This window comes from Peromyscus eremicus, chromosome 6 (genome assembly GCF_949786415.1).
Source record: "Peromyscus eremicus chromosome 6, PerEre_H2_v1, whole genome shotgun sequence".
In the NCBI taxonomy this organism is placed as follows: domain Eukaryota; kingdom Metazoa; phylum Chordata; class Mammalia; order Rodentia; family Cricetidae; genus Peromyscus; species Peromyscus eremicus.
Window position 1 is genome coordinate 30,350,417 of NC_081421.1, and position 27,265 is coordinate 30,377,681.

General features: G+C 41.6%; 1 protein-coding gene across 1 annotated transcript in view; it reads left to right on the plus strand.

Moving 5' to 3' along the window:
• Pik3ca (phosphatidylinositol-4,5-bisphosphate 3-kinase catalytic subunit alpha) overlaps window positions 1-27,265 on the plus strand; it is a 71,131-nt gene that overhangs the window by 37,864 nt on the left and 6,002 nt on the right. Inside the window, exons 3-17 of the mRNA XM_059265328.1 lie at window positions 405-614; window positions 2,173-2,423; window positions 4,170-4,415; window positions 5,100-5,185; window positions 10,564-10,669; window positions 11,231-11,383; window positions 11,468-11,602; window positions 15,877-16,001; window positions 17,404-17,485; window positions 18,171-18,335; window positions 18,527-18,630; window positions 19,020-19,191; window positions 21,172-21,278; window positions 21,795-21,916; window positions 23,559-23,637. Of these exons, the coding sequence (XP_059121311.1) occupies window positions 405-614; window positions 2,173-2,423; window positions 4,170-4,415; window positions 5,100-5,185; window positions 10,564-10,669; window positions 11,231-11,383; window positions 11,468-11,602; window positions 15,877-16,001; window positions 17,404-17,485; window positions 18,171-18,335; window positions 18,527-18,630; window positions 19,020-19,191; window positions 21,172-21,278; window positions 21,795-21,916; window positions 23,559-23,637 (2,143 nt within the window). The remainder of the gene's footprint in view (window positions 1-404; window positions 615-2,172; window positions 2,424-4,169; window positions 4,416-5,099; window positions 5,186-10,563; window positions 10,670-11,230; window positions 11,384-11,467; window positions 11,603-15,876; window positions 16,002-17,403; window positions 17,486-18,170; window positions 18,336-18,526; window positions 18,631-19,019; window positions 19,192-21,171; window positions 21,279-21,794; window positions 21,917-23,558; window positions 23,638-27,265) is intronic.

A 27,265-nucleotide genomic window follows, 5' to 3' on the forward strand; every position in this document is an offset into this window, starting at 1 on the left:
GGCATCTACTCTTTGTTTTATTATTAAGATACTTTGTCTGAATCAATACCTTTGTAATCTTTAAGTAGATTTCTTAAAAAATCTAAGGTAGTTTTTTTACCACTGAGCTATAGAATATTGTAACACTTTGATATTCTGTAGGGTTTTCCTTAAGAAATACAATTGGGAGAAGGCCTTAGATCTGTTAGAGCGAAGTTTTATTACTCTGTAAAAGAGTAGATAATGATTCTATTATAATATTAATATGTGTATGGAAAATACATATATTTAAAATGCTTAAGGCTTCATCAACTCTTAAAAACAAATTTATAGAAACTTCTTGACTCTTAGGCTTTTCCAAATGTGTGCAGTTCTCTGTAAGAACCACATCAGCCCTTCATTCTTTATAAATATCTATTTTTTAGGTTTTGTTATTGGCATGCCAGTGTGTGAATTTGATATGGTTAAAGATCCAGAAGTCCAGGACTTCCGAAGGAACATTCTGAATGTTTGCAAAGAAGCCGTGGATCTGCGGGATCTCAACTCGCCTCACAGCAGAGCAATGTATGTCTACCCTCCAAATGTAGAGTCCTCCCCAGAATTGCCAAAGCACATCTACAACAAGTTAGATAAAGGTAAGGAGGTCGCCATGCAGAGAAATCCCTTGTCACTGCGCTGGTTTCTCTGCACAGTTTCTTTTGGCTGGCTGGATGACGAGCTTGAAGGGAAGGACTGCTGACCATGAGAGTCGGTGCTGAGTGGTGAACGGTTCTCTAACACTGAAGAACTGAGTTTGGAACTCACTGCTGCACAGACTGTGACCAGAAGTAGAGCTGATTATCTTTCTTTAACCATTAAAACCAGATGAAGCTGCTGTCTAGGGCGTCTGCCTTACACGCACAAGGCCATGGGTGTGGGTTTGATCCCCCGCACCACCAAAAAAAGAAGGAAAAGACTTCATAAAAACAGGCACAGATTCGGACACTTTAATGATCTATCCTGTGACAGGAAGACACTGTCACGCATCACTGTGTCTTTTGCTTTTCTAAAGATGAGTTTCAAGAAGTTTGTGCTCTGTTCCTCTAACCATAACCAGAAACAATGTCCTATTAACCTGACTAACTAGAGGTAAAGATACAATGTCTAGTTAACCTGTCTGACTAGAGGTAAAGATACAATGTCTAGTTAACTTTACTGACTAAAGGTAAAGATACGATGTGTAGTTAACCTGACTGACTAGAGGTGAAGGTATGATGTCTAGTTAACCTGACTGACCAGAGGTGAGGATACAATGTCTAGTTAACCTGACTGACCAGAGGTGAGGATAAGATGTCTAGTTAACCTGACTGACTAGAGGTGAAGATACGACATCTAGTTAACCTGACTGACTAGAGGTGAGGATAAGATGTCTAGTTAACCTGACTGACTAGAGGTGAGGATAAGATGTCTAGTTAACCTGACTGACCAGAGGTGAAGATACGATGTCTAGTTAACCTGACTGACTAGAGGTGAAGGTACAGTGTCTGGTTAACCTGACTGACCAGAGGTGAGGATCTGGTGGAAAAAGGCAATGTTCATGTCTGACAGACTGTCACACAACTCCTAGGCTCCTTCCTGACTGACCTGGGGATCACTGAGAACCCAAGGCCGAGCTCATTTCCACTTTAATCTGCCGAGACGCACTTCACAGAGTGACTCGAGAGGGCTTCCAAAGTTTGAGAGTCGGTAAACTACTCTAAGGAAAGAGAGCTCCATCGCTAGAACGGGGCAAAGATGGAGGAGTCGGTGAATAAATGGCAAAAGGGACAAGGAATCTTCCTTTCCGTACCTTCACCTCTGGTCAGTCAGGTTAACCAGACACCGTACCTTCACCTCTAGTCAGTCAGGTTAACTAGACATCGTCTCCTCGCCTCTAGTCAGTCAGGTTAACTAGACATCGTCTCCTCACTGCTAGTCAGGTTAACTAGACATCGTCTCCTCACCTCTGGTCAGTCAGGTTAACTAGACGTCGTATCTTCATCTCTAGTTAGTCAAATTCACTAAACATCCTGTCTTCACCTCTAGTTCGTCAGGTTAACTAGACATCGCATCTGGTTGTAGTTGTGAGAGCAGAGAGTGAAAAGGTCTCGAAACTTGTCTTCAGAGAAGTGAAGTAGATACAGTGATTCATCCGACAGTGTTTTCTTGTTACAGGACAGATCATAGTGGTGATTTGGGTAATCGTCTCTCCAAACAATGACAAGCAGAAGTACACCCTGAAGATCAACCATGACTGTGTGCCAGAGCAAGTCATTGCGGAAGCCATCAGGAAGAAGACTCGGAGTATGCTGCTGTCCTCTGAGCAGCTGAAGCTCTGTGTTTTAGAGTACCAGGGCAAGTACATTCTGAAGGTGTGTGGCTGTGATGAGTACTTCCTAGAAAAATATCCTCTGAGTCAATACAAGGTGAGTAGTGTGTACCCACATCAGGGCTGCATATGTTCTTAGCACATACTTTTGATGATTAATAGTTAATATTAGCAAACAGAATTTGTAAACTTATTTGTTAGCTTATTTTAATTTTGCTTCATACTAATAGTGAGTTTCACTGAAATGACATTTTCCTTTGTGAGTTGTATCTTTTTGGTTTGTTTTGTTTCTGCCACTACCAGAGATTAAACCTAGGACCTCACAAAGGCCAGCCGAGTCTTCTACCACTGAACTATATCCTGCAGTGGTCATTTATGACATGCATGTATATTGTGTGTTTTGATCCTATTCGACCCCAGATCTTCACCTCTAGTCAGTCAGGTTAACTAGATACTGTACGTCGATGGATGAGTGAGTTTTCCCTTTGATCCCCTTGCTTTCAACCAGTCCCCCCTCTATTTAAGTTTATGTTTAAATGTTGTAATTATTTGAGAGTCTGAAGATGAAGTTATACTAACCACAAAATAGAAAGTATCTCATGACCTCCCTGCTCCCCAGTAATGATATTGGGACAGTGTTAAAGTAGAATCTTGGTCTATTAAGATCACTACTGACCTTTCTCCTCTTTCTCTGTCCACTGAATAAATCCCTTTGAGAAGCAGCAGTAGCGTGTGCACACCAGTCACTGTTTTATAATACAGACACTGGCCTTCAGTTGCTGATAGGTGGGGAATTGGGAGTTATGATGTGTATAGAGTAGCATAGATCAAAAACCTGTATCCTGGGGGCCAGCAAGATGAAAGGAGAGAACCAACTTTAAACTTCCTTTGAATTTCATGCATTCTCTGTGACACATGTACATTAATAAGTAAACATAATTTTTAAAAAATCTTCGTCTTGGACTTGGGGAAATGGATCAGTTGCTTTGGAGTACAAGTCTGAGGAGGACCTATGTTTGGATCTCTAGCTCCTATGTAATAAGAGCCAGGCTTGGCAACCTTGACATCTCAACACTAGGAAGGTGGAGACAGAGGGATCCCTGAAGTTCTCTGGACAGCCAGCCTGGTCCTTGGTCAGCTCCATGTTCAGGAGACACCCTCTCTCAATAAAATCAAGTGGAAAGTGATTGAGGAGGACACCTGACCTTGAACTCTGCACACACATCCTGCTAGTTCAAAACTCAGACCAGTACAATTTAACATTTTTTAGTATTGCTGTAACTCTGAGTCCCGTTTACTTATTATTTTTATTGTTTGGAATTTTGTTTGTTCAAGGCAGGGTCTCATATAGCCCAGGCTGGCTTCAAACTGGCCACGTAGCTAAGAATGGCCTTAAACCTTCCTCCGTCCACTCCCCACGTGCTAGCTTACCAGTGTAGGTGACATACCAGCTTATTTATGGGGCTTTATTGTTTCAGTAAAATAAATGTTTCTCAGGAATTGCAGGGAGGGAGTAGTGTGGTGTTTGGCCCTGAGAAAAAGGCTTCATTGTGACGTATGACATGGACTGTCAGGCTTACCAGAGGAAGCTGCTCTTCCCTTACAGCGATCATTTCTGATCCTTGTGTTTAGTGTTTGCAGTTAGGGGTAAAATGACAATGTCAAACGTTGACCCTAGTTTTTTACTTTATAGATATATTCAGTAGCTCTTTGAAACTAATTCCACTTTAATAGATAAACAGCCGCTAACAAGTGTGGTCTGTGTTTACTTTTTAAAATTACCTTTGGAAATCATTAAGAACCTTATGGAAATGGCTTCTTCCCTCCCTCCGATCTCTTGCAGTACATAAGAAGCTGTATAATGCTCGGGAGGATGCCCAACTTGATGCTGATGGCCAAGGAAAGCCTTTACTCACAGCTGCCGATGGACAGCTTCACAATGCCATCATACTCCAGGCGCATCTCCACAGCTACGCCCTATATGAATGGAGAGACATCTACAAAATCCCTCTGGGTTATAAATAGTGCACTCAGAATCAAAATTCTTTGTGCAACCTATGTAAATGTAAATATTCGAGACATTGATAAGGTAAGGTCAAATGCTGATGTTTACTCTATGTAAGTCATTTTTGTATTAGCCTAATTTAAGCACTATAAACTATTGACCTGTGGTAGTTTTTCAGATGACTAAAAACACAAGTCTCAGAAAATATAAATGAGCCATGAATCCTGTTTGAGTTATACCTGCCTCAGCTTTCACACAGCTTTGGTTCTATCTATAATTGTAATACCCATAACTATAGGCTTTTTAAAGTAAAAGGTTTTATAGTCTGTTCAGTTACAAACAGTGATCTGACCTAAAGTGGGACTTTTTATAGTCTTTATTTAATCCCGCTATGTGAAAGTCTTGACATCTCATAACAGAGCTGTTAATATCTTTGGGAACTGTTCCTCTAGCTTCAGGAATTTGAAGTAATGCCTGACACCAGCTTACCTTGGAAAAGTGAAGGCCTCTGTGTTTTATGCATAGTGGCGTCGGCTTGTGGCTGTTAACTTCCTAGTGGTCGGAGGCCCCATCGTTAGAGGGTGAAGACAACAGTTAACTGTAAATTTATACCAAGAACCTTCTGAACAAAACATGATTCTCTCATTTACATCAGTTAAATTAAAATTTTGTAGTGCTGGGTTCTCTTGAGTGTTCCTGTGCGTGTGCGTGTGTGTGTACACGTATACTATATATATAGTGTACATTTTCGTCCTTTCTTTGTTTTAGATCTATGTTCGAACAGGTATCTACCATGGAGGAGAACCCTTATGTGACAATGTGAATACTCAAAGAGTACCTTGTTCCAATCCAAGGTAAGAGGGTGCTTGGACATGCTTCATGTCATTCATCTGATGCAAGCTACCTGCATTTCTGTTATTTACATAGAGAACTTAAGGACTTCTGTGACTTACTCTTTCAGATTTTATCCGTAAGGTTTTCCTGCTTCACTCCTGTCACTGTTTCAAGGAGTGAAGGGAACATGTCAAAGTCTTGTTCTTGATGAATAAGTAAAGACCTGAACTCTAAGGCTGTCTCCTCCATATGCTTCACAAGAACACAGTTATTGGGTCTTTGAGAAGAGGCAGTTTACTGTGGGAAAGCAAGCTGCTTGGACTCATTCTTGCTTAGATATGATGAGGAAATGGAAGGTGTCCAGAGCTTGCAGACCTCCTGTTTCTTTGTCTGTGAGCTATTTGAGGATAAGAGTCAACCCCTTGATTTCAGAGCAGTAGAGTTCCAGGAGAACTTAGCTGACACTGGAAGGTGTCAATATGAATGCAGCAGAGCTCACAAGTGAGACCTCAGGAGGCAGTTCACAAGGAAGGGAGACTGAGTTCTGGTTGTCAAAACAAATGCTGTTCTTGTTACTACATTTCCAGAGTTCATGACTCTCCTGGAGCCTAGGACAAGCTCAGGGAGATGGTCACTTGTCTTTCAGCGTGAGCAGAAGCAGTGGCCACCTTACCTGAGCCATAGTATGTCAATCAGGGCATCATTGAGGTTAGATGGTACACATGACATCTGAGAGTCCTTAAAACAACAGTTTTAACAAATTTCCCACTCATACTTTTTGTTTGCCAAAGTTGTGGGTGTGCTGATTGTAGGTGATTAAAAGAAAAAAAAAAAGCTTCAGTATTTTTGAGGACATTGTAGACAGTCTTTACAAATTGAAGAAAATCTACAAACCCACAAATCGAAAGAATTCCTGGAGCCTCAAGGAGAGGCTTCAGAAAATCTGTCCTGGTTGTTTGAGAACCAAGAGTAATACTTTTAGGAAAATTAGAAGGAAGACTTCATAGTAGTTGGCTACAATGTTGATATTTGGAAAATAAAAGTAACTGTTTGAGGCAGCTGTGGTGTGCATGCATGTTTTTCCAGCTTTCCGGAGCTAGAGGAAGGATGATCAGGAGTTCAACTTTATCTCCAGCTACATAGTAGCTCAAAGCCAGCCTGGGTTGCATGAACCATCCTGACGAGACAGACATACGCGTTCTACAGTTCTTATGTTCATCTGCACCTCACTAAATTTCTGGTTAGGGACTCGAGAAATGGCTCAGCACTACTGCTGTTACCAACATTTACATTGGGCAGCTCACAACCACCTGTAGCTCCAGTGTCAGGGGATCCCTCACCCTCTTCTGGCCTCTGCAGGCACCTGAACTCATATGCATACATCCCCAGACAGGCAGACACACACACATACACACATATGTATCTTAAAAAAAAAAAAAGAAAGAAAAGAATTCTCAGCCAGAGGGTGGAGGTGACGCATGCACTTAGGCAGAGACAGGAGGATCTCTGAATTGGAGGACAGCCTGGTCTACAGAGTGAATTCCAGGACAGCCAGGGCTACACAGAGAAACTTTGTCTTGAAAACAAACAAAAAATTATCTTTTTAAAGTAGAAGTTAAATCTCTGTGGTAGTAATATGAAAATGTTATTAAATTCTTTAACTTTCTGCATTTATAAAAATAAAAATCAGAAATAAATATGAAATTATAATAGAGAGGTAGGAGCATAGATATGGAAAGCGTTGAGATTTATTTTTGTGTGTGAGTGTTAGCCTGAATGTATGTCTGTGCAGTGTTCTTGGAGGTCAGAAGTGGCAGTCGGTTCCCCTGGGACTGGAGTTAACAGGTGGTCGTAAGTTGCTGCCATGTGGGTACTGGGAACTGAACATGAGTTCTGTGCAAGAGCAACAAGTGCTCTTACTGCCGAGCCATCTCCCCAGCCCTGTTTTTAAAAATTAATTATTTTATTTTTGAGGGTCTCACTCTGTAGCTCTGACTGACCTTGAACTCATAGAGGTCCTCTGCCTCCTGAGTGCTGGGATTAAAGGCATTCAGTGGCCACCACACCAGACTTTGAAAACTCTTGAAAGGTGAGCCAGGTGTCTGAGCAGGTAAGGGTGTTTGCAACAAAGCCTGCTGGTCTGGTGAGTTCCCAGCCCACATGAGAAAAGGAGAGAACTGACTCCCAGAAGTTGTTCTTGGACCTTCACATGCACATGTGTGCACACAATAAATATAATAAAAAAAATTTAATGCAATAAATATAATAAAAAACATGTAACACACAGTTAATATAATAATGTTTAGAAAAAAAGAAGACTTTTACTAAGATTTTTGGCTCAGTATTTGTGCTTTTCATATACCGGGTGAATTTGATATTTTATGATTTTTTTATACATATACAGTTAGTTTTCAGAAAGAGCAATCAATTTGGACTACATTCATAAAACTATTTCTTAAAAGTAACTTGGGCTGGGCAGTGGTGGCGCTTGCCTTTAGTCCCAGCACTCCGGAGGCAGAGGCAGGTGGATCTCTGTGAGTTCAAAGCCAGCCTGGTCTACAGAGTGAGTTCCAGGAAAGGTGCCAAACACTGTCTGGAAAAAATTTAAAAAAAAAGTAACTTGGGGGAGGAGACTAGAGAGATTTTTCAGTGATTAAGCTCTTTAATAGAAGTATGTGTATGTATGTGTTTGCCTGCATGTATATATGTGTGTGCCTAGTGTCCCTGGAGGCCAGAAGAGTGCATCTGATCCCCAGGAACTGGAGGTTACAGTTGTGAGCTGCCATGTGGTTGCTGGGAATTAAACCTGGGTCCTCTGCAAGAGCAGCCAGTGATCTACTGCTGAACCATCTCTCCTTCCCTGGTTAAGAACTCTTGCTGTGCAATCACAAGGACAGGAATTAAGATCTCAGCACGTGTGTCTATAATTCCAGTTCCAAGAGAGGTGGAGACGAAGGATTGCCGAGGCTTCCTAGCTTTCAGCCTAGCTGACTAAAGAAGAGCTCTAGGTTCAGGAAGAGACCCTGTTTCAAAGGAGTGGACAGAGGTTGTTGTAGAACAACACTCAACTTTTGTTCCCTTCATGCATTCATACACACATGAGCAAATGTGCTCATGTAAGCATATGTGCACACATAAATAAGTAAGTCTGCAGAAAATAAATAACCTGGTATGTTTTGCAGTAGATGTCAGAGAAAAGAGTGCTAGTTCCACTAGACCTAGGAACAGAGTTCTCTGAGAGTGTGGAGGGCACTTCCCATTTATTTATGTGTAGTTTGGGAAATTTCAAACTAATCAAGTTTTAGGTAGATATAAGTCAAGTGTGTCTTCCCACCTCCCAAATAAACAGATAAAATTTAAAATACTTTGTCTGGGGTGGGTGTGGGGGAGACATGCTGACAAATGGGAGCCAAAGATTATAACCCTGGGTTTCATTCTCCAGAGGCCCTCCATCTTTTCCTTGAGACATTCATTGGCCTGTAACTTTTCAAGTAGGTTAGCAAGGCCCAGGGATCCACCTGTCTTTGCCTCCCTGGTGCTGAGATCGAAAGTGCACACCACCTCATCTGGCTTTTAATCACACAAGGCTTGCAGGGAAGCATTTTACTGGCAAAACCATTTCCCAGCTTTGTGTATATTCTTTATTTTATTTATTTTATTTATATGCTGACTTATTTAGATCAGGGAGTTGTTCTGAATGAAACTGATTACATATAAAAATAAATATAACAATAATCATTAGCCAGTTCCCATTAGCTAGTTTCTCTTTTCTGTTTGGTTAGATTTTTAATAAATCAAATTTTATTTTGTTTGCATAACACATACATGCATAAAAGTATACAGACCATGAGAGCTAGGGAGATGGTTCATTGGGTAGAGTGCTTGCTGTTCAAGTGTGCTGTTCTGAATTCAGATCTGCAGCACCTATATAAAAGCCTGGGTGAGACAATGCAAGTCTGTAATCCAAGCACTGGGAGATACAGAGACAGGTAGATCTTGGGGGCTCACTGTCCCAACTGTAGAGCTAAAGCGGGTAGCTCCAGGGTCAGTAAGAGACCCTGTCTCAAAAAATAATGTGAAAAATGAGTGAAAAAGACAGCCAGCCTCAACATTTGGCTTCCACATGCACATGATGCATAAGCATATGGGCACAGTGAGTATGCATGTGCACACATATGTACACCACACACAGTATGGAGATTGTAAGTACATAACTCATCTATTTGATCACAAAACTAGAACTAGGGAAAATGGTTCAGTAAGGAAAAGCACTAACTGAAAGCCTGATAACTGGACTGATTTGAAGCCCTAGAACTCACATGAAAAGCTGGGTGCAGGGGCTGGGGATGTAGCTTAATTGGTAGGGTGTTTACCTAGCATGCATGGAACCCTGGGTTCAATCCCTGGCACTGAATAAAATCGGGTGTGGTACAAGCCTGTAATCCCAGCACTCAGGAGGTGGAAGCAGGAGGATCAAATGTTTCAAGTTATCATTGAACACAGCAATGGAACCAACCTGGAATAAATGAGACCATGCCCAGAAATGAAGAAGAAGCTGTATGTGGTGGTTCACATCTGTAGTCCTAGCACTTCCATGGAGAGATGGAAGGGAGAGACAGGAGATTGTGGACCAGGAGCCTGTGGTGCACAACACAGTGGCAGAAACAGTCACCTGCCCCAAAGTAGAAGGCAAGAACTGACTCCTGAAAAGTTGTTATACACACACACACACACACACACACACTGATCATAAAATAAAAACAGAAAAAATGGTTCCTCATACCCATTCCCAGATTAATTTTTCCTCCCCTAAAGGGAACAAGTATCCAGGCTTCTACAAGTTTGTTTCACCTTTGGGTTGTTTGCAGGTGGAGGATATTATGAATAGTTCAGTTAGCAGTCTGTGGATCGCACATTGCTGTCTTTATTCATAGTGAACCTGGCTATGCATTTGTTCATTTTCCAGGGCTTTCCAGTTCGGTTGTAACAAGTGATGTATTTAGTCCTAATGCATGAGGTTTCCTGTTAGTGCATTCCTTGCCACCTGCCCTTTGTCTTCTACAATTCCATCCGAGAAGTTTGAATTTTTTCCATACTCTGTATGGCCAGTAATACTGACTCAGGCACCACCCCCAGCTTTTTGGGACAGGGTCTCACTATGTAGCTCTGGGTGACCTGGAACTTGCTGTGTAGGTCACGCTAGCTTTGAACTCACGGATTACCTTTGCCTCTTGAGTGCTGGGATAAAGGTGTGAGCCACCACACCCAACTCTTGGCCGTTTTAATACCGTTCTGTACTGTGACTTCATTTGATTGTCATTCTCCTTGTCTTTAGTGTTGATGTATTGTGGAGCCATGTGTATTCTGGGTATAGCTTTGTTCTATCAATTTTCTGTAGGTGGAATGAATGGCTGAATTATGACATATACATTCCTGATCTTCCTCGCGCTGCTCGCCTTTGCCTTTCCATTTGCTCTGTTAAAGGCCGAAAGGGTGCTAAGGAGGTAAAGTATCTCAGATAATATCTCTAGATTTGGCTCTCCAGAATCCCCTGGTACCTTTGATTCATGCTTCCTTACAAAATGGGCAAATTTCCACTTTCTCTTTTGTTTCTTGGTTTAGGCTAGTCGTGCCGTGTGTGTAACCCAGGGTTCTCTTGAACACAGAAGTGTCCTTCTCAGCCTCTCAAATGCAGACTAAGATACTAGTGAGTGTAGCATTTGAGAATATATTGGGAGAGCTTGAGAAATGCACTGCTGATGAATAAGTACGTCCTGAGTTCATGTCAGTGTAATTTGTGAAGCATGCTGGGTGACTGTGAGAGTTACTACACACCTCACTCCTGTACTGGTTCACATGTCCCTTTAAAATAGAGAAAACACTGGGGTTTCTGGTGGGAAAGGCACAGAAAACCCTTATATTGTGAAAAGCCAGTATGGCTTTGATAGACTTTGTATTCCTTTAATTATAGATACAACTGTTGCATTCTCCTCCCAGGGAAGAAGTGTATTTGGAAATGTGTGATTTATTCACAGAATCGTGAATATTTTCTTTGTTTCATTAAGGAGCACTGTCCATTGGCCTGGGGAAATATAAACTTGTTTGATTATACAGACACCCTAGTATCCGGGAAAATGGCTTTGAATCTCTGGCCTGTTCCACATGGGTTAGAAGATCTGCTGAACCCTATTGGTGTTACTGGGTCAAACCCAAATAAAGTAAGCTTTTTATTATCAGAAATTAGTTTTCTTTATGACTGCTAAGCATAACATGTATGTAATAACATTTGTTCTTTCTTGCAGGAAACTCCATGCTTAGAATTGGAGTTTGATTGGTTCAGCAGTGTGGTGAAGTTCCCAGATATGTCTGTGATCGAAGAACATGCCAACTGGTCTGTGTCCCGAGAAGCGGGATTCAGTTACTCTCATACAGGACTGGTGAGGCACACCCTGAGTTTCTTTGTCTAGGCCATAATCTCTAGAGATGAGCACCTGCTCTGTGTACATGAGGGCTGTGTAGCTCAATCATTCTGGTGTGGATATAACTGAGCTTGGTTGTAGATGGACTTTTCTTTGGACCACCAGCTCACAAAAAATGACACAGAGACTTATTAATTATGAAAGCTTGGCCAATAGCTTAGGCTTGTTTTTAACTAGCTCTTATAACTTAAATTAACCCATTTCTGTTATTTTACATGCTGCCACGTGGCTCATGGCTTGTTACCATATCTCCTACATGTCATGCTTCCTCTGAGTCCGGCTAGCAACCTCACCTTCTTCTTCCCAGCGTTTTCTCTGCTCCTAAAATCCTGACTAGCTATTTCCTGTTTAGCTTTTTATTAAACCAGTCACAGTGATATAGCTTCACACTGTGTAAAAGGAATATTCCACAATACTCTGTAGCAGTACAGCAGTAGAGGTCATTTTCTGTACCCACCTGTACCTGTTTCATTCTTGCTTTATTTGAAGCCTTATTGGATGCTATAAAAATTGGTATAGATGCTATAACGAACTTGGGGACTAAGAGATGTCCAAGCTCATACAGCATGGTATGGTAACAGTAGTATAATGAGAATAACTGAGGTGGGTAGAGCTAGTGTATATAGGCCAGGAAAGACCTCTCTGAGTTAGTGACTAGGAGTTGAAACTCAAGTATAAACATGAGCTGAACTTGGAGGCAGCAGAAGCAACTCTTCATCACAAAATGTTAGTCTAGGTCTCCAGAAATAAAGTATAGAGAACAGTGTGACTGTTCACCTCATAGTCTAACCCTGACTATGCATAGCTTGAGCACCATAGTAACCCAGATCAAGGACCACTTACTCTTCCTTGTTTCTTAATGACAGAAGGGTGGGTGTTGAGAGGTGTTCCTGCTCTTGGGTGTCCTTTCCTCCTTTCCAAACGATTGCTTTTTGTTTGAATTGCTTGTAGGTTATATGAGACCAGCTGACTAATATTGGGCTGAGGTTGTGAAATGTGCCTGGCCAAACACAAAGAGAGTAATGCATAAGAGCTCCTCTCTGAGGACATCTTACCAGACGGTTGAAACTAATTGTCTTCCTATGTACACAATGTAAAAACAAAACAAAATACACAGCAGGCAGAAGGCATCTCCTTTTGGAGCAGTGGTAGCACTTGGTTAGGGGTGAGGTTTTATGACTTGTGGTGTGTTTCTTTTTATAGAATACAATTTAGATAGGTAGGAAATGTTTCTAAGTGGAAAGTAATTATGGAACTTTAGTTTTCCTGTATGTTAAGGCATTTTTCTATTTCATTCCTTTCAGTCGTGCTCAAGAAGACTAAACCAATGCAGAGATGTAGAGGAGGGTATGATAGCCTGGAGAGGACAGTAGTGAAGTGTAGTCATTAGTCCGTACTCCTTTCCTCTTCACATTGCCCAATATCTTGTGGCATCTTCCAAGAAGAGTGTAGAGGTTTAAATGAATCTACAGACACCAGCTTTGTAAAATGGTTTTCCTTGTGGTGTTTGTAGACATGAGTTGGACAGAAGTTCTCACTTTCCCTCCTTGGGATAGAAGTTACAGAGGCAGCTATTTCATCATTGCTGGGAAAGTCACAGGAATGAGGGCAGCACTGTTGCTCAGCCTCAGCCCTGCTCTGAAGGCCAAGTGCATCTTCTGTGTACATCATGCTGCATGTGGCAGGATGCTAAGCCGTGTCTGTGGCCTCTGAACCACTAGACACAAACTGATGATCAAAAAATGTCTCCAGATACAACCAGAGGTCCACCTTAGAAACACAGCTTCAGACTCTGATGTTGGTGAGATTTGTCTTGAAAATACAACGTCACACAGTACATCCTTCATAAGGATAAAATGAGTGAAAGTGTTCCCAGTGATAGACAATAAGTCTACTTCTATCTAGCCAGTAATTCAACTGACTGGTAATCAAAGAGTGATTCTATTTCTGTATTTTGTGTCAAAAGCTTGGCCACATATTCATGGTATTTCTTTCCTGTTCCATATGATATGTGTGTAACACTTTTTACTACTGTAGCATATACTGTGAGAAACAAGGAAGCTAGGCTGAAGAGCTAGCCTGGCAGATGAGAGCAGAGGACTCATTCTCTTCCTAGCACCCATAACATGGCTCACAACCATCTAGTTCCAGGGCATCCAGTACCTTCATCTGACTTAGCAGGCACCAGGCATGTACATGGTGCATGTACATGCAGGCAAAAACATTCGTACACATAAACTAATTTAAAAAAAAATCTAAAACAAAATCATGAAGGGAAGACCTGTTTTGGGCTCATGTTTAGGGAGGAGTCTTTGTCCCTCAGAGTGGGGAGGGCACATGGAGCAGAGCAGTTCTGTGGTGGTGCTGGGAAGGGAAAAGAGGAAGCCTGAGCACAGACTCCACCTTCCCCTTTGTTCTGTCCAGATCTCCCATCTGTTGGTTGATGTTCCCTCAGGTTAGGCCTTCCTCCCTCTTTTTCATCCTTCTGGAGCTCCTCAAAGCCACAGTGTGCTTTACTAACTGAGGCTTTGCTCAGTCCAGTCATACTGACCATCTGAAATAACCATCGCAGTGTTGAGCAGTAACATTTACTCGATATGTTTCTCCATGAAGAAATGCAGAAGGCAAATGTATATACAGAGGCCTGTGAAAGGAAAAGGGTGGTGCAGAATTCATTCCTTGATCATGTGATTTACAAATATAAATATAAAATGAAAATGTCTTACAATTGTTGAGCAAGAAAAATGGCCATCTTGATGTCTTCAACAGAAGCATGAACCTCAGTGTCAAATGTGTTTTGACAGTGTTATTTCCAGTTTGACAAAGATACTTCAGAATGAAGCTCATGTGAGAAAACGTTTAAGTTTATTATTATGCTTGGATTCTTGTTATTTTAACATGTAAACACAATTTTAAAACTATAAAAGCAGTGGAGTTTATTGGATGCTGATGATAGTAATGATGTAAGACAGCAGGCTCATCTGGGCTGTGTAGTAGCCTCTGAACTGATTTCCCTTCTACTGAAAAAGCGTTAGGACACGTAGAATAGATCGTGGCCTTCATCCCCTCAGTGGGATCCCGTGCTGACCCTCCTCTGCTGTCGTCGTCCCCTTGTCCACTGACTTTCTTCCTGTTTCTCCATCAGACCAAACTCCTCTTCAAAAGCCTTTTCCGTTAGATCGGATGCTCTGAGTACGATCTGCTTTCTAAGCCTAACAGGAACAGCAAAGTAGCCACAGTCCATCCTTCACAAGTGCTCATTGAAGGCTTCTGTCCACATAGTACTTCCTCATCCTGTTGTATAACTTCAAGAAGCATCAATACATAAAGACCGGCCAACACGAGGACTCCTTTTGTTTCTGCTCTTCGAAAGGGCATCTCTTTTGTATAGTGTATTAGTAAGCGTCCATAGGAACTGTGGAGACGAGCTGTCGTAGCCCTTATTTTTTACTGTGGGTGGTGGGTGTGCATGGCCCAGCTCACTTGTGGCGGTCAGGGACAGCTTGATGGAGTTGCTTCTCTCCTTCCACCATGTGAGTCCATCCCAGGGATCCAACCCAGGCTGTCAGGCTTGGCAGCAAGCATCTTTATCCAATCAATGTGCCATCTTGCAGCCCCTCTTGTTTTGTTTTGTTTTTTTGTTTTGGTTTGGTTTGGTTTTGGTTTTGGTTTTACATGGTGACACTTTGGAATTATTTGGGGGTGTTTGTTATTCAAAGACTCCCAAAGGCAAATAATCTGTATTTGAAGAGAATAAATCTATCACATGTGATTATATAATAAGTTTGTTACTTTCTGCTTAGTTCCTTAGTGTTGAATGTGCAGTGCTTTAATGAGTTAGTTCGTCTGTTTTCTTTCTTCATTTGCTTTTTAAATTTAAAAGATGTTAGGAGGATGATTTAGCAAGGAACATGAAAGAGTTTGCATTTTTATTTTATTATTCTGCTTTTTGCTCTCTTCTCCCAGAAGCATCATCAGGCTATAGTTAGTAGGGTAGTAGAAGAGTTCATTAGGGAGAGGAAGAGCTGACTTCCTCTTCTGACTGCTTGGTGGTCAGAATAACATGTGACTGCATTGGTTCACAAATACTGTTTTAAATTAGTTCAGTGAGAAGAATAAATTATTTTGTGTTAATAAGCCATGTGAGCTTTATTAAAAGTCTACTTGCTTTTTAAAACACATCACTCCTGACTCTCAAAGAAGCCCATGTAAAGTCATACTTTACTTTGCAGAGTAACAGACTCGCCAGAGACAATGAACTCAGAGAAAATGACAAAGAACAGCTCCGAGCACTTTGCACCCGGGACCCACTGTCTGAAATCACTGAGCAAGAGAAAGACTTCCTATGGAGCCACAGGCAAGTGTCAGGGGTGAGGCTCTCAAGGCAGGAAGCTGAGGGAGTGCCTAGCACACCGTTTGGTTGTTGTGGAGGTAGGGTCTCTCACTGTAGTCCAGGCTGGACCTGAGCTCACTTCCTTAGAATCCTCCCACCTCAGCCCTCTTCCTGAGTGCTGGAATTACAGGTGTGACCATCACTCCTGGCTTGTTCTTACCATATAGTTTTTTAACCATACCCAGTAGAGTAAATAAAATGTAATTTAAGTGTTATTTTTCTTATTAATGGTGACTTTTTCAAAAGTATGGATACAAATACTTCTTTCTGGAGACACATGTTATGTTGATACTTAAACATTTAAAAGTTGTTTTTGTTTTGTCTTTGTTGTTGTTGTGGGGCAGGGTTTCAGTCCAAGCTTTGAACTCTAGATGAGGATGACTTTGAACTTCTGATCCTTCTGCCTCGGCCTCTTAAACACTAGGATTGCAAGCATATGTCACCACACCCGGTTTACAAGGTACTGGGAACTGGGATGAAATCCAGGGCCTCATGCATGCCAGGTACACACTTTACCAACCTAGGTATATCTCCATCCTCAAACTTTCTAAATTCCTTTTTTTTTTCCATTGGTGATAGAGATTTAACTTACAGATTTCTGTAAGCTAAGCATATACTCTGCCACTCAGTTATAACCTCAGACTGACACCTTGCTTTCTTAGAATTTTTTTAAGGTAAAATTCAAGCAGGAACACACGCACATGCCTACTCACATGCACACACGCACACTTTAGACCAGCTACTCATCCCTTTCATTGATTTAGAGACTGTGTTTGGCAGGTTCCCTTCCCCTTTTCTGTAAGGAGGGAAGTAATGCCTCATCCTCACTTGTAAATCGTGCTGCTACTTGGAATACTAGTATATTTTTTTCTTAATTACATTTTATTTATTATTGTGGGGTGGAGGTTGCATGTGCCACTGTCTGCAGGAGTCCACTCCCCCTTCCAGTGTGTGGACACATCATCTTGGTGAAAGCACCTTTACCCATTGGCATCTCACCAGTTTCCCACACTGACAGACCTAACTGAAAGAGTTGTAGTTCATCTCTTTAGAGAGTCTGTGAAGTGCACACCTTGTCCAGTAAGCTCATGGGGGTCGTGGAGATGAATTATTTGAGTGCCTAACGAGCAGAGTAATCCATCCGGGATTGTTCTTAACTGTCAGCCAGCATTTATCCTCCGTTTAAATCCTTAGTCTTTACCATTTTAACTGTATCTGCATAGAGACCATAGTCATGAACACACGTTGACTTCTCCGATAGGCTTATAGCAGTTAATAATAAGCTTAGAACTTCTTACAGATGCATGATGGGGAAATTAGATGTTAGACTTTCGCATAACGTGTTCTTTATTGTCTTCCCCAACAGACACTACTGTGTAACTATTCCTGAAATCCTACCCAAGTTGCTTTTGTCTGTCAAGTGGAATTCCAGAGATGAAGTAGCCCAGGTGAGATCACTTAGGGGCTCTTGCACAGAACCTGTATGTTGCCTAAATCATCAATTCTCAGAAACTCTGCATCAACTTAGAAGATTAAATAGACTATAAAGTATTATGATGACATAATTAAAAAAACACCAGTCATCATCATTTTATATATAAAACTGTGTGTGTGTGTGTGTGTGTGTGTGTGTATGTGTGTGTGTGTGTGTATTTTCTTTTTCTTTCCTGGAGCTGAGGACCGAACCCAGGGCCTTGCGCTTGCTAGGAAGCACTCTACCACTGAGCTAAATCCCCAACCCCAAACTTTTTTCTTTTTAATTTATTTTTATTTTTTACATGTGAGTGCTCTTTCTAAAGGGCACCAGATCTCATTGTAGATGGTTGTAAGCCACCATGTGGTTGCTGGAAATTGAACTCAGGACCTCTGGGAGAGCAGCCAGTGCTCTTAACTGCTGAGCCATCTCTTCAGTCCTTGTGTGTGTGTTTTCAAGATAGGGTTTCTCTGTGTAACAGCCTTGGCTGTCCTGGAACTCTAGACCAGGCTGGCCTCAAACTCAAGAAATCCACCTGCCTCTGCCTCCCAACTAAAGACATGTGCCACCACACCCAGCTTTAAACTAATTTTAAACTCAGATGTTAAAATGGTATTTTAGATCTTTACGTATAACTTACTGTCTTTTTCTGTCTACAGATGTACTGCTTAGTAAAAGATTGGCCTCCAATCAAACCTGAGCAGGCCATGGAGCTTCTGGACTGTAATTATCCAGATCCTATGGTTCGGAGTTTTGCCGTTCGGTGCTTGGAAAAATACTTAACAGATGACAAACTTTCTCAGTACCTCATTCAGCTTGTACAGGTAAGACACTGGAACTGAGCATGCGTCACTCCACAACCATACTGCTTGTCAAAGCAGCAGCATTAGGTTTATGCTCTTTAAAAAACCCATTTATTACTAATAGTAGTATCTATTTATAGCATTTTTTAAGTCCAGCCATGCAGAAATGGGCCTGATTCATCTGAATTTTTTTTTCTTTTCTAATTCTTCAGGTCTTAAAATATGAACAATATTTGGATAACCTGCTTGTGAGATTTTTACTAAAGAAAGCATTGACAAATCAAAGGATTGGCCATTTTTTCTTTTGGCATTTAAAGTAAGTCAGTTTTTTTTCCCTACCAAATTTTTTAGATGTGTATAACTCACCTTCCTAATAAGTGCAGGAATCTTGCTGCTTTATCTGTATGGAAAACTGTTCCAAAGTTCTTTTCTTTGGAATTAAGTGAGCAACAAGTCAGAACTGAATTCTGTACTATTGGTGCAAATATTTTCAAAGGTTTTGCTTCCACTTTGAGCCAAGTAAAATTTGCCAGATGCAAATTAATGTGATAGGTTTCACTGTATACATACATGAAATTGTCCCAAAATGAAAATTTTACCTTGGAATTCAGAATAATGGCAGACTCCAAGGTTTCTTGTGAAAAAAATGAAGAAGGCTGTATATATCTCTATATACACATAAATAAATTTTGCTTATTCTTTTAGATCTGAGATGCACAATAAGACTGTCAGTCAGAGGTTTGGCCTGCTCTTGGAGTCCTACTGCCGTGCCTGTGGGATGTATCTGAAACACCTGAACAGACAAGTAGAGGCCATGGAGAAGCTCATCAACCTAACTGACATCCTCAAGCAGGAGAAGAAGGATGAAACACAGAAGGTGTGTGAATGGCTCTCCTGTTGGATTTGGACTCTTGAAGAGGGGCTGAATTACTTAAAAGCCCAGTATACATATAGATCATGGTCCCTGCATTTTGGACTCAAATTCCACTGTCTGCCAGCTTTGTGATTAAATATCTTATGTAGGCTCCTAAGACTTATTTTCCTCAACTGCAAAATAGAAATAATACTTTGAACAGAGTGTTCATGAGAAGGAAGTTGATCACATGACCCGGGCAAAGCACCTGTCACCTTCCCTTGAACATGAGGGGTGCCTGCTCTGTACTCTTTTCATGTAGCTGTAAATAATTAAAACAATCTTTCCTTATCTCATTTGTAATTTTGGTAATGACCCTGAAAATAAGTAGAAAGAAGTAAGTTTAACTGGACTCAGTAATAAACACCCGCCGTCATCCTCCAGGCCCTCAGGACCTCTTCCCTTCCTCTTCACTCATGACTGCCAGCTGGAGAGCAAGCTTTGCCTCCTCCGGTGAACTAGGAGAGTCCATTCACCAGTGAGTCCCAAAAGGCAAAGAACAGAAAAACAACTTTTCTAAAGCTGTAGCAATTAATCTAAAAGAAAGTTACTGTATTAATTTAGATTCCTTAAAATATGTGATTGAATTGACTCTCTGGAAGTTGTGTGGTATATAGGTTCAAATATAGATTAGTAGAAATATATGGAAAAAGCCAGTATATAGCTGTTGGTGGTATATAAGTAGCATACACAAATTCAGTCTCCAGCACCACATAAACCAGGCTTGATGTAGTGTGTGGTGTGTGTAAATAAGTAAGTAAATAAATGTAAAAAGAAAGGAATTTTTTTTTTTAAATGTTCTATTTCTGACATGGAGATTATGGGCAACAGGGGACTATTACTCTGAAAAAATTACTATATTGCAATAGTTTGAAAAGCTTTACAATAGATAATTTATTAAGTTCTAGCATGTATTTTGTGCTAGACTCTTCATATCACAGATTGACTGTATGGTGGTTTCATTAGGAAATTGGAGTTCATCACTCAACGACTTGTCAGTTTAAATAAGATTGTGGTGAGGAACTGAAATATTGCTCTGGAAATACAACAGTTCCTGTGGATAGTTTCGTGTTTATACTAGAGTGTGGAGGACCCTGTGCTATATGAGAGTAGACAGAGATCTCTGTCTTTTATGCCTGACTCAAAAGAGCTGCCTAGTCAGTGGTAATGGGATGTTCTAGCTATTCACTTAATATGGGAAGGGGAACTTCGTTGCTCAGATTCCAGGGGGAAATTATGATTCCTAGTCCATAGCTTTTATTCTGTCACGTTTTATAGTTTCAATAATTCAAAGTTTCCTTAAAAATGTATCAGGTACTGCTTGATAGCTCTGAGTTGATGAATAGATCTTCATATAAACTGCATATATAGTATGAGATTCTATATATCAAGTGATTTTTTTTCCCGATTCTTTAATCCTCACTGATCTTTCTTACCTAACAGTGTGAGTGCTTGACTTTTTCTAAAAAAAGCCTTAAAAGTAAGAATATTGAGCTCAGATCTAAAGCAACCTGGTCTTTTTGTTCTCCTTCTCAAATAAGGATCAGCAAACTTCCTCATTGAAAGTCAAGTAAATCCTTGACTTTTGAGATCACGTAATCTGCCCTTACCTACTAAACTCGGCTGTGAAAGCAGCCCGTGTACAAATGACAGGACCGTGTTTGTAATGCACCTTGGTTTACAAAAGCCACAGCTGGTCCACAGGCAGTGGGATAACTTTGCTTAGAGCTGTGTCAGCCAGCAGCGGAGCTTGTCTCCCAGGCTGTGCTCCAACCTTGGCCCCTCCCTGATAGTACTGCCCCAGTCATGGACTTCCCGGTCACCAGTGTTTGCGTGGCCTAGGGAATGGAGGTAACTCACAGCACTGCATGCATGCTCTGTGACAGAAGCAGCAGCTGCTTTTCCTGTATGAAATCCACTTCTCACTCAGATTTGCTTTATCAGGTACAGATGAAGTTTTTGGTTGAACAGATGAGACAGCCAGATTTCATGGATGCTCTGCAGGGTTTTCTATCTCCTCTAAACCCTGCTCATCAACTAGGGAACCTCAGGTATGGTTCTTATGCCCTTTATTGTCGTGTTTAAATAAGTATTTTTCCAAATAACTCTTAAAATAAATCCAGTCCTCCAATTCTTGTAAAACACCAATAGTAAAATATAAAATAGTCTTAAACTAGACCTATGTGTATTTAGAATCAGTTTCTGCTACTTTGATAATAGTTTAAATCTTTCTGTGGTTAGAAGTTCTGATATAGGGGTTGGGGATTTAGCTCAGTGGTAGAGCGCTTGCCTAGCAAGCACAAGGCCCTGGGTTCGACCCTCAGCTCCAAAAAAAAAAAAAAAAAAAGAAGTTCTGATATAATAAATAGAAGTGGAAATGGTCTATATAAAACCAATGATATGTTCTTAGACTGGTTGAAAATTTATATAAACATTTTTAAGATTATTTTCTTTTGAAAAAGTTTTAATTCTTCTAACACTTCAAAAAGCTGTATTGTATATTTATTTACAAGGACCAAAAGTATAAAAAGCTAAGGTGCCTGGTAAAATCTTCAACTGTCTTACAGGCTTGAAGAGTGTCGAATTATGTCCTCTGCAAAAAGGCCATTATGGTTGAATTGGGAGAACCCAGACATCATGTCAGAGCTACTGTTTCAGAACAATGAGATCATCTTTAAAAATGGCGATGGTGAGGAGCGCACTAGTGAGCTCATGCTCTGTGCACGTTGCTGTCTTTATACACAGGATATTTATGAACCGTCGAAACCTTTGAAAGCCATTTAAGGATTGCCATATAAATTCTAGATTATTAGAATGTCTGACATTTTACAGTGTGCATGTGGAGGAGTTTGGAAAATGAGATATTGTGCTTTAATGACGTTGAACCCAGATCTGGAGAGAGTAGATAAATGCAGACACTTCTCCGCTCCCCTCATCTGTCTTGAAGGTAGATTCCTGCCACAAGGAACTCACTTGTCATGCATCTTAGCAACCAAGGGAAACAACTGGAGGTTGACCCCTATGATTCTAAGTGTAGTAATCCTCCCAAGCCCCAAAGTGAGTGTGCGTGAGTAGGAAAGCAAAAACTGGCATGCTTCTGCCTCATTCATTCTGGGATGGACTACAGAGACAATGACAGAAGCCAGACGTAACAGGAGGAAGAAAGTGTGTAGATATGCTTAAGAAATCACCCAGGATATGAGACCCCAAAGAAAGGCCAAGTGGCCGAAGCTGGGCCATCCTCCTGAGCTATCCTGAAGCTGGGCGGGAGGAAGGCCGGCCGGTATTACAGGAGGTGAAGGGGCAGAGCTAAGGTGAGTACAGGTGGTCCTGATACTCCCTCCCAGCTGTTTGACACAGCCAGAATGGCAGCACTTGGGAGGCGAAGGCAGGAAGACCAGCTGGTCAAGGTCTTCTGCAGCTAGATAGCCAGTTCAAGACTAGTCTGGGCTGCGTGAGACTGTTTCAATAAAGTCCTTAAAGGAATAGGTGCCAGTCTGTCAGGACGAGATGTCAGCCTCGAGCTGACTGTCAGCCTGGTGTCAGCCTTCCTAATTGAGGTGAAATTTGATCTCCTTCAGAATCAGGAGCCTTGGAGTCGGTGTCTCCCTTGGCTTACTTCCCGTGTGCAGGGGTGGTTTGCATAGCATCCGTTCCTTAAGTAGTATTCTGTGTGCTGGACTTTGGGACTGTGGCAGAGCCTGCCCTCTTGTAGCTTAAGTCTGATTGGGAAAAGCATGTTCAACAGGTCATTACAGAAGTGAAAGAGCCGTGAGACAGAGTGTGGTCTTCTGAGAGACTGTTTTAAAGAAGGTCCTGATTTCTGTGGAGAATGGGCTGCAGGAAGAGGGGAGGGGGCTCACCAGTGGCTTCTGAGAGCAGGAGACTCAGTAGTGAGTGCTGCTGACCCCAGCTTTGCACTGTAGGCCACGTTTACACTTGATTCTTCACAGGGTAAATATTGTAAATACAGTCGGAAATTTTAAAATACCTTGTTACCCAGACGATTGTGCAGATAGTTTAGAAGTGGATTAAAAACTTAAAACACGCCGGGCGGTGGTGGCGCACGCCTTTAATCCCAGCACTCGGGAGGCAGAGCCAGGCGGATCTCCGTGAGTTCGAGGCCAGCCTGGGCTACCAAGTGAGTTCCAGGAGAGGCGCAAAGCTACACAGAGAAACCCTGTCTCGAAAAACCAAAAAAAAAAAAAAAAAAAAAAAAAACTTAAAACACTCTGTCTTACAAATTATTTTGAAGATTGAATGTGGCTCTTTATTGCCATCTGACAACAGTGGTGATATGGTGTTAAGCGTGATGTGTATTTGAATTTCAGATTTGCGGCAAGATATGTTAACACTTCAGATCATCCGAATTATGGAGAACATCTGGCAAAACCAAGGCCTTGACCTTCGGTAGGTAATCAGACTATGGGATGAAAATTATCTTAAGAGAGTAAACTGAAGTCTTAATGGGAAGATCCTCCCCAACTCCCACCCCACCCCGAGACAGTGTTTTTCTATAACAGCTCTGGCTGTCTTGGAACTTTGCTCTGTAGACCAGGCTAGTCTTGAACTCACAGAGATCCACCTGTCTCTGCCTCCCAAGTGCTGGGATTTAAGGAGTGCACCTCCACTGCCCAATAAAGTCTTAATGGTAGAAGTCTAGAGGCCTATATTAAAAGTGTTTGCAAAACGGGGGTGGGGGATGGTGGGGGGGGGTGGGGGGGTGCAGTAGTGATGAAGAGGTGGTCCTGATTGCCTTTTCACCTGTTCTCTGGCTTGGCCCAGTAGCTGAAGAGGTTCTCATGAGTGCTGTAAGACTGCCCATGCCCTGGAGTACACCGTGACTAGTAGAGCAGACTTCCTAAAGTTCAGTGATGAAGCTGCACAGGTGGCCCCGTGGTTGTGAGACTTGCTGTTCTTGGAGAGGCACCAAGTGTGCTTGCTAGCACCCACATTGGGTGGCTCCCACCTGCCTGTGACTCTAACTCTAGGGGTCCAGCATCGTCTTCTGACCGCCACAGGCACCCACACATATGTGCATACATGCAAACACAAATAAAAAATTTAAGAATATTAAATTCAGGCTGAGCGTCGGTGGCACACGCCTTTAATCGCAGCACTCGGGAGGCAGAACCAGGCGGATCTCTGTGAGTTTGAGGTGAGCCTGGTTTACAGAGCGAGATCCAGGACAGGCACCAAAACTACACAGAGAAACCCTGTCCCAAAAACCAAAAACAAACAAAACAAAAAAACTTCAGTTGCTTTCCTAAGTTTTGCTACAAAATAGATTAAAAGGTAGCTTTTTTACTAAACTTCTATGATGAAACTTGCTTCTGAACTTAAATAGGGTTTCTCTGTGTAGTTTTGGTGCCTGTCCTGGATCTCGCTCTGTAGACCAGGCTGGCCTCGAACTCACAGAAATCCGCCTGGCTCTGCCTCTCGAGTGCTGGGATTAAAGGCATGTGCCACTGCAGCCCAGCTGCAGCTGAAGTTTTTACCAGTTTCCTGTTCTATCCAGTGTTCTCTGATCACTTGTGTTCTCTTCCCCTAACTTTGCAGAAATGTTTTATGCTCTCATAGTCACTGCTTCCTTCTCTGTGACTCTTGCAAATCCATAAAGATCACACAGGCAGAAGCTGCCTGCCCTGAAGTGCTCTGGTCTGATTGGCATTGTCCGAGTTACTGTTCTGTCGCTGAAGAGATGTCCCAATCAAGACAGCTCTTATGAAAGGAAGCATTTAATGGGGGGAGGGGGAATTACTTACAGTAACACGGCAGAAAGCAGACAAGCATAGCGCTGGAGCAATAGCTGAGAGCTTCATATCCTGACCTACCTCCCCGCAGGCAGAGAAAGGGACAGCGGGCCTGGCACAGGCTTTTGAAACCTCAAAATCCACACCTAGCAACACGCCGCCTCCAACAAGGCCACACCTCCTAATCCTCCCCAGACAGTTCAACAGCTGTTGATGTCTGATGTCAGAACTCTTCAGATCTCAGACTCCTTTCAGCTTTGACCATGGAGGAGCGCTCTACTCTGACTGCAGGCATTACTTATCTCCTTTTAATATTCAATATAACAAGAGAGAAATATCTAAAGTCACTTCTTCCACATCCCCAAATACGGTTAGATCACAGATGAGTGTGATGTAAGTTGTAAAACTAGCTGCTTTTTCGTGAATTAACCAGTTTTACTTTAAAAACAAACTGATAGTCCAATTACAGATACATGCCTTTAAGCCCTGCAGTCAGTTCAGACCAACTTGGACACCCACCAAGACGGGGGACATCATGGGTTACATAGCAAATCCCTGTTCCAAAAATACCAAAACTAGAACATCAGTTAGGCTGTTTGACAGGTGTTTTCTTTGAAAATGAATACCCCTCATGTGTCTCTTGAAGGAAAACTGTGGCAGTTTTTGTTGCCAGTGATAAAATTTGAATTTCAGAAGGAAAATGAGAATTCTGGAAAACCTGTTTATCAGTATTCCCCAACTTAGACTTTTCTGAATGATATTAGTAGTAGCATTAACCACTGTGGCTGGGCATGGTTTGCATACCTGTAACCCCATATTTGAAAGGCTGAGGTAGGAGGATTGGCAAGACTTCAAGGCTGACTTGGTCTTTATAGGGAGAGTACCAGGATAGCCAGAACTGCTTATCAAGACCCTAGCTCAAAAAACAACCCAAAAGATAGACATGTTTTTATTATGTCGTAATAAAAGAAAAGCATCAGTATTTAGAAAAATCTATGAAACTTACAGGCTGGAGTGTCTTCTAAATGACCATACAGGACTCATAATGTCCTTAATGTTAAAACACACATTCAGACATGACCAGTACAGGAACCATACATAATATCTGTAGTGTTAGAACACATTCAGACACAAGTCAGTGTAGATGGAACAGCATGAAGTTTACTGATACAGTTTTACAGCCCACATTGCAACTCGAATATCTTACTAATTATAGAATAGTATCAAAGAAAACCATGACTTTGTCCTGCCTTTTCTTGACTACTTGTATGTAGATGTTTTTTCATGTGCTTAAATTAAAGTATCACATATAAAACTAAGAATGATGGTACGTATCTGTAACCCATACACTCAGGAAGCTGAGGCAGGACGATCTTGAGTTTGAGGCCAGCCTAAACCACAAGGCAAGACCTCGTTTCAAAGAGAAAACTAAAACGTCAACATAAGAAAAACTGCTCGTGCATATTACTTAGAGAAATGTATATAAAACACAGCCGGCATTGGGGCTAGAGAGATGGGCCAGTGTTTAACAGCAGTGGCTAATCTTAAGAAGGACCCAAATTTGGTTCCCAGCACCCACATGGCAGCTCATAACTGCCTGTAACTCCAGCTGCAAGGGACCTGATGCTCTTTCTAACCTCTGTGGGCTCCTGCATGCATGTGATACATGTAAACTCATACTGGCACATACATACACATAAAAATAATCAGTGAATGAATAAATCTTTTTTTTTAAATACAGTTGGCCATTAAACCCAGACATAAAAACGTTTTGAAAAAAATGTGAAAGTCTTCTCACTACTTTTTTTTTTAACAGTAATTTGTTTTATGTGTATGAGTATTTTGCCTGCATGTATGTATATGCACCACATGCATGCCTGGTGCCTATGGAGGCCAGAAGGATCTCCAGGAACTGGAGTTACAGATGGCTGTGAGCCACCATGTAGGTGCTGGAAACCAAACCTGAGTCCTCTGGAAGAGCAGCCAGTGCTCTTAACTGCTGGTCTGTCTCTCTCTCCAGCCTCCCTCGGTGCTTTTTTAATATAGATTGTTTTGTTTCATACTTAATGGTATATTAATGTTCAGTGATTTGGTTCTAGCTGAACTCAGACATTTTTAGGAATAGGTTTATCAATATAAAAAACTAAAGAGTAATAAGTTAAGATAATAAAGATCATTCATGTTAATTTTACTAATTGAATGTAGACATTTTTGGGCCTATTAAAATATTTGCATGTCGGGGTCCATTGTTGGGGTTCAGCCCCGACCTATCAAAGGGTCACTTG